This window comes from Mytilus trossulus, chromosome 6 (genome assembly GCF_036588685.1).
Source record: "Mytilus trossulus isolate FHL-02 chromosome 6, PNRI_Mtr1.1.1.hap1, whole genome shotgun sequence".
NCBI lineage: Eukaryota > Metazoa > Mollusca > Bivalvia > Mytilida > Mytilidae > Mytilus > Mytilus trossulus.
The window spans coordinates 2,426,900-2,434,931 of record NC_086378.1 but is presented as its reverse complement, the minus strand read 5'-3'; the positions used below and the strand labels follow the sequence as shown (position 1 = coordinate 2,434,931).

At 31.8% G+C, this 8,032-nt stretch overlaps 2 protein-coding genes across 3 annotated transcripts in view; both read right to left on the bottom strand.

The window, feature by feature from the left end:
• LOC134722263 (uncharacterized) lies at positions 1-4,291 on the bottom strand. Its single transcript, XM_063585872.1, has 2 exons — positions 4,261-4,291; positions 1-377 (listed from the first exon to the last, which is right to left on the bottom strand). The coding sequence occupies exons 1-2, from the start codon at positions 4,289-4,291 to the stop codon at positions 1-3; spliced, it is 408 nt and encodes a 135-aa protein (XP_063441942.1).
• Positions 4,292-4,992: 701 nt separating this feature from the next.
• The window catches only part of LOC134720580 (uncharacterized), a 28,198-nt gene continuing 25,158 nt past the window's right edge, over positions 4,993-8,032 (bottom strand). For both annotated transcript variants that reach the window (XM_063582913.1, XM_063582914.1), the window contains exon 9: positions 4,993-7,254. In XM_063582913.1, coding sequence (XP_063438983.1) covers positions 6,962-7,254 — 293 coding nt within the window. In that variant the 3' untranslated portion in view covers positions 4,993-6,961. The remainder of the gene's footprint in view (positions 7,255-8,032) is intronic.

Below are 8,032 nucleotides of genomic sequence, written 5' to 3'. Positions count from 1 at the left end.
CTATACAGTAGGAGCACTAAATGTGTAGGAAGGTGGCTGGTCACCATTTGAATTGACTGTCACATTTAGGTTAATTTGAGGATTAATGTGAACTGCTGGTCTACTGTTTGTGTTGTTGATTGGAACATCTACATATGGCGGCGGAGCATCATGTGTTCTGTTGTATTGAGGATTGTTTGTTTCTCTCCTCGGTGTTCTGTCTTGATGATTATATGATGGTTCCTGGGGCTGGTATCGTAAGCTATGACTATCTGATCCAGGGGAAGTCGGTCTTTTTCTGTGAAATTTGCAGTACAATGCAAAACAAATAATAACGATGATTACACCTCCTGATATACCAAGAATAATCTGCCAGCGTAGGGATATAATCTCTGTTTCTGAAAAAGGAAAAATATCCATGAATTTTCAAACAATTATTTATGAATAACAGTGCATTTTCATCTATCTCAACAATTTTTGTCATCTGAGGAGTTTCCTGGAATAACTAAGCTAAGAAGGATTACCTACAATAGTAACTATAAATTGACTAATCCATTATATATAGAATAATAGGTAGTGTCGTTTTTTATACTGACTATATCATGTGGTATATCTAGACGAGCCCAAAGGGCGGGTTTAGATATATTCCATATGATATAGTCAGAATCAAAATCGACACTACATTTTATTCTGTCTATCTGTAATTATGACATCACACAATGTATTGCCTAATATTTTCAGTGATACAGCCAGTACGTTGATACTCGAAAATATTAGGCAGTAAGATCAAAGGGAAAATATACGAAATGCCGATAACATTATTTATACGACAAATTATTCTTTCCGCCATGCTCTCTGCTAATGGGTTGGCATTCTTTTTTTTTTTAACTACAATTTTATTCATCAAATATTGCTTGTTACATAAACTATCAAGATTCTAAGCTTCTCTTGACGTACCCTGTTACAATCTACTGACTACCTAATCAGCTGATAAAATTAATTGACAGACATTTTCAGTAGCCATTTTATTTGTTAAAATCTTTATACTTAGTGTGGCAAGGTTTAAAATGTTGACAACTTCAACAGAAGAGAGAATGGAAAGGGAGTATGTCAAAGATACAACCCAACTAAAGAGAAAAAAACAGCTGAAGACCGCTAATGACCCAGTTCGATGTGATGAAACCAAAACTTTAAAGAAAAACAACTGCTTAGAATATAAACAGTTACATATAAACTTACTTTAAGACTTATTTTACCAAATTTCTAAACACAAATGTTCATTTTGATTTCTAGTGACCTATAGTTGTTAATTTCTGTGTCATTTTTGGTCTCTTGTTGAGAGTGGTCTCATTGGAAATAATACCACATCTTCTTTCTTATATTTGTTTAAACTACAGTACAACAGATCTTGTAATTGTGATGTAATTCACTTAGTTTAGAACATATTTTATTGTTCAAAATGACAAATGGATCAGACTCAAGTTTTACAACTTAGTAACATCTTCTCCAAAACAACAAAAAATATACACATTAATTAATGAACACATCAAATATATTTCATACTAACAAATAATTTAAGAATAAAGACATGAAATCAATAGGAAACTTGTTGAAGCGAATCAATGAATTTTAATTGAGTGCATCTTTTTACAGTATAAATAAGACACAAACACAGAATAGTTAGTGGCATTACCTATGCACAAATCCTTTTTTGTGTAGACATAACTGTAATTCACTTGCATTCCCTGTTCCTAGTGAATTCAATAGAGCATGGCTTTGTATATTATGCACATTTCTGAATCTATCATCATTTCTACCTCAGAAATATATTACCTAAGCTTATTTCGCAAGACCATTTGGAGGTCCTCAATGGTGTCCAACTTTATACTTTAATTGGCCTTTTTAATCTTTTTTTAATTCAAGCATCACTGATGAGTCTTTTGAATACAAAACAATGTCTGGCGTACACAATTCTAATCCTGGTATCTATGATGAGTTTTTTTAGACAGAGGTCTTTTGTTTTTTTTTGTGTTTCTGGGTTGCTGTTTCAAATATGCATAGATTTCATATTTCATCTACTGCATGAATTTTTATAAAAAAATTATAAGAAGAGTGCTCATACTGAAATTTCTTGTCTGCTTTACTGATTATGATTGAAACTTGTGTTAAAATTCTTAAAGATCAAGGTTTTCTTAAGGTAACTGTGCCATAAAAATGAACCTTGCCAGACAGACAAGTACTGTGCTCAATCATTCTAAACACAAAGTACTAATAGCTTAAAATTACCAAATAACAAATAATTTACATTGACCGATAAAACATTGAAATAATGTTACAGCTGATTTCATTGAGTGTGTAGCTAAAGGTAATATCTTTGGTTAGCTTGCTTGTAAGCTGAACGGTGAAGTCATTATAAGGTCAGGTATACTACCAACAGACAGATAGATTGATTATCTGCTGGACTAGTCTACTCTTAAAGAGGGTAATTTACCTGACCTAACAACGACTTCACGGTTCAGCTAACAAGCAAGTTAACCAAAGATATTATGTATGGCTTCACATTCACTGGAATCGGCTGTAATGTCAGATAAACTCTCAAAAAGTAACATGATCCAAAACAATAAGCCATCCTATACCATTAACTGCGTTGTAATTTATAATTCATAATGTTTTATATTTTTACTATGTAGACAAGCCATATTGAAATATCACACATTGGTATCATTGGTGCCCTTTAGAGAGGGGGGATAGGGCCTTAATCGGGACTCCCGGATCGGGTGTTATTAAGCTCAGAATTTCAGGAGTGACCCTTTCAAGATCCGGGAATTCTTTTTTTTTTTAATTTCAGGACCTCTTGATTACGTGTTTTTAAGCCTGGGATTTTGGGATTTCATGTTTTTAACCCTGGGATTTCTGGATCAGGACTCCTCCTACCCCCCTTTTAGACAGAACACCAAATTAAATGTAGGTTACATTTACTTCTTCACCAAATATAATGCAAAAAAAATATTTATTCAAATCTGCTAGTATGCAACTTAGACCCAGCTTTATCTTGTGTACCTCAGAAAAGTTTGATTGATTGAAGGTTGCTTGACAAATATCACATGCAATTAAACATGCCAAGCAAGCTGAATTTGTGAGTAAGGCAAAAACAGTGTGCTCTTTTTTTCTGCACACTGTTAAGCATGAACAAATATGTGTTTAAAATTTCATCTAAACCAGTTAAGTCTGTCGGTTATCGAGGTATATTTATTTAACAAAAGCATTGCCTTGGTCCTGATAAGCATGTGGCATTTGCTGCTGGACTTTTATTTAATTTACTAGTAACTACTTCTACAAAGAAATAAGGTATGATTTGTTTAGAGTATTTTATTACAATACATGGTATAAAATTAATAAATAAAGCATATTAAGAAGTTATAAAAACTAAATTTAAAAAATATCACATGGGGAGTCATATTATAATGAAAGGGGATATTAATTTAATTTTTTTTCTTAATAACTTCTATTTTATCAAAAAGCCTCTAAAAAGGAACATCAAAACCCTAAACTGTAACATTCCAAGATATACAAACTAATATTCCAAATCATGATATGACGTCACATGAATGACTTCTACATTATCTGTTATAAATGGGCATCAAATTATGATAAAAATTCTACAGAAAACACATGAACAAACCAGTCGAATAGGGGGTTCAAATCAAAATAGTGAATATCGGTACTCATCTAATTAAACTAGAGGCTCTAAAGAGCCTGTGTCGCTCACCTTGGTCCATGTTAATATTAAACATTGTACACAGATGGATTCATGACAAAATTGTGTTTTGGTGATGGTAGTGTTTGTAGAACTTACTTTACTAAACATTTTTGCTGCTTACAATTATCTCTATCTATAACAGTAGTTTCTGTGGAAAATGTTAGTGAAAATCTACAAATTTTGTGAAAATTATTAAAATTTTACTATGAAGGGCAATAACTCCTTAGGGGGTCAATTGACTATTTTGGTCATGTTGACTTATTTTAAGTTCTTACTTTGCTGTACATTATTGCTGTTTACAGTTTATCACTATCTATAATAATATTCAAGATAATAACAAAAAAAACAGCAAAATTTCCTCAAAATTACCAATTCAGGGGCAGCAACCTAACAACCGATGATCCAATTCATCTGAAAATTCCAGGGCAGATAGATCTTGACCTGATCAACAATTTTACTTCGCGTCAGATTTACTCTTAATGCTTTGGTTTTTGAGTTATAAGCCAAAAACTGCAATTTACCCCATTTGCTATTTTTAGACGTGGTGGGCATCTTGGTTAGTTGGCGGGGTCACCGGACACAATTTTTGAACTAAATACCCCAATAATGATTGTGGCCAAGTTTCAATTAATTTGGCCGAGTAGTTTCAGAGGAGAAGATTTTTCTAAAAGATTACTAAGATTTACGAAAAATGGTTAAAAATTGACTATAATGGGCAATAACTCCTAAAGTGGTCAACTGTCCATTTTGGTCATGTTAACTTATTTGTAGATCTTACTCTGCTGAACATTATTGCTGTTTACAGTTTATCTCTATCTAAAATAATATTCAAGATAATAACCAAAAACAACAAAATTTCCTTAAAATTACCAATTCAGGGGCAGCAACCTAACAACGGAATGTCAGATTCATCTGAAAATTTCAGGGCAGATAGATCTTAACCTGATAAACAATTTTATCCAGTCAGATTTTCTCTAAATGCTTTGGTTTTTGAGTTATAAGCCAAAAACTGCATTTTACCCCTATGTTCTATTTTTAGCCATGGCGGCCATCTTGGTTGGTTGGCGGGTTCACCGGACACAATTTTTGAACTAGATACCCCAATGATGATTGTGGCCAAGTTTGGTTAAGTTTGGCCCAGTAGTTTCAGAGGAGAAGATTTTTGTAAAAGTTAACGCCGGACGCAGGACGAGGACGGACGCCAAGTGATGAGAAAAGCTCACTTGGCCCTTTGGGCCAGGTGAGCTAAAAAATATAAATATTACTTGCAGAAGCATCAAACTTGAGAAAATGCCTTATTGTAATCACATTTAATAAGGTTGGGCCTAATGCAATAATGGATATGTTGATATGTAAAGGAATAACTCACTATTCACAGAAAAAATACAAACATACAATATAAACATCATATAAAACTGTCTTTATTACAAAACTGAGGTATGAGGTGGAAAATTACAAAACAATAACAAATATACATGTACAAATTCAATACAAGTTTCAATAAATGCCAAGAATTGTCAACAATAAATAAAATCTTTCCACTCATCAAGTTATATTTCTATCATAAACACATCTATTGCACATATAAATATCTCAAAATTATAAACCAACAATATTAACTACTTTAAAATTATTCAGTTTTTAATGGGAGACAATTAAGTTACAAGGGAGATAATTGCTGAAATATAAATTTGTAAGCACTTTTATTCAAACACAATTTGACTGTTTTATTTAAAAAGATATTAGTTTATGAAAATGATTAAAGTTGTCAAAAAATTTCAAACTATCGTTTGAAAACAAGGAATGTAACCTCAGTTTCATTCTAATTATTTTTAGGATCTCATATCAATTCTTAACTTATCTCAAAATCACATAAATTACAATCCTTGGTTACAACTACTAATAATAAATAAAAATTATTTTGTTTTCAGTTATCTCAGAGTTTTTTGAAATTACCACCCAGTAAAATAATGAATCCACAAGCTTTTTATGTTTGGAAAGGGTGTGTGGATGCAGAGAGATGTCCAAATATGCTTTTGTCAACTATTATTAATTTTTGTACTATAATGAAATATCTAATATACAAAAAACATAATTCTATAGTCTATAAATAGATTACTATTCACTAGACTATTGAGCAATGAGGTGTGTAATATTGAGCATTATATTAATTATTACATTGGTTGCAATAAATTTAATTGATTTACCAGTTAGATAAAAAACGATAATTTCACATGTGAAATAAATGTGGTTATTTCACTCTCTGACGTCATACAACAATAGGCGTTGTCAAGACGCCAATAACGTTGGATCAAAACAAATTGTGAATGTGTAGGAAAAACATATAGTTCCTTACATTTTCTACATTAATAAATTTAATTTCATAAAAAAAAAGCCATTAGCCAATGTAATAAAAAGTATAACTAATCGCCGTATTTGAATATAAAAAATACGACAACTTGTGACCGAATTGTATGGATTAAACTCCTGCTGCACACTCGTTTTATCCATGCGTCATTCGGTCACGCGTTGTCTTATTTTTTATATTCAAATACGGCGATTGGTTATACTATAATTAACCTTAAGAATGGAGTTTAATATGTTCAAAATGTTGTCTGCAGTCTCCAAATAATATACACATAAATGGTAAAGTGCATGATTTGGAAAAAGACTGCACAAAAATATATCGGAGCAAACAATAACAGCTGGTGCAGAACTTCTTGTCCTCAAGAAAAATCTGTACAATTTTGGTAGAATGAAGTATACAGTAACAGATAGGTGTTAGGTAAAATTTCAACATACAATTTCAGCATGTTCACAAGTATATTTTGTTTGGCCGTATGAAGGTTTAAGTAATACATGTATAAGCTTCCATAGGCCTTCTCTTGGTGATATATTTAGGATGGATTTCTTGTGATCTTAAAGACAGCTTTATAACGAACATAGGCACTAATTAACAATAACAGACTATAAAGGACATATGGTCATCATCTAGATCCAGTTTCTTTAGACCTGTAGTTTGGTGATATATTTAGGATGGATTTTCTGATTCATTATAAATCTGCCCTTTTGTGATATATTTGGGATGTTGTTTTCTAGGATAGCAGAATCAACAATAAAGTCCTAGATCAAGTTTCTATAGACCTGTGGTTTGGTGATATATCGCTATTTGAGATGTTTTCTAGGATAGCACCATTAACAATAAATAACACATTGTCATGATCAAGCATGGCCGCCCATCACATGTTCATAAGATGGAGGAGCTGAGGGCTGAATGGTGCCTTCTGGTAGAGATGTTTTATTGTTCATCTCTGGACGTTCTGTATAGTTTGTAGAGACTAGTCTAGGTGTCTCTTCCTCGTCATGTACAGAATCCATTTCTACTGAGCCATGTGCCTGATTATATCTATGCTTCCTCTTTCTCTTACACATAATGATAGAGACGACAATAATAATGGCTAGCACAATACCCACAATAATCAGGATTACTCTTATATTAAAATGCTCCACTTTCTCTGAAATTTAAAAATAAAAATGGACTTTAGATTGCTATTAATTGGTTTGAAGGAGATAAATACTTAAAACATGCTTATTTTTTATATAGAAGAACAGAATGTTTTTGTTATAATGAGCAGTTTAATGCTCTTTCTTTAGTAAAAAATCACTAGTTTTTCACCCCCCCCCCCCCCCTTTCCAAAAAAATCGACTAATTCCCTGTTGAATATTTCATTCATAAAAAGATTATCAACTAAGCTAAATTTAATGAGGAATTTATGCACTGATATAAACACTACAATCCCAACAACCTTTTTCCTATGTCCTTGATTTCAAAATATGATTTAAATTAACTTTGGTCTTAAAGTTTTAGGATTCCTGAACTAAGACATAGACCACTAATATAGTAAGGTCCTCCTATCATTATAGGTATTGATGCTAGCCACTTTATAATCAACTCACACATTATACACAAAACAGATCATAATAGATGAAACAAAGAATACTGGAATGCAGGTCACATTATATGAAATTCAATTTATGGTCTAAACTTCATAAATGTATGGTACAGGAAGATATATATAGCTTAAAAATCATTTCAAAATGCATAATATTATTGACTTGGCCTTTTTCATTTTAATACTGTAATTTAGAAATTATTGCAAGCATCTATATTTGCAATTTTGTCATTTTATACTAAAATGCGATTTTAATTCATGCGATAATGAGAAAAATGCTGTTTAATTCATGTGAAAAATTTCAAAATGTGAGTTTAATTTCTGAATTTACATTATTGAT

Excerpts from the sequence above, each read along its gene's own strand:
- LOC134722263 (XM_063585872.1), bottom strand. The coding sequence starts at position 4,291 with ATGCCCACCACGTCTAAAAATAGCAAATGGG. Across the intron at positions 378-4,260 it reads GTCTAAAAATAGCAAATGGG|AAACAGAGATTATATCCCTA; the intron begins GTAAATTGCAGT and ends TTCCTTTTTCAG.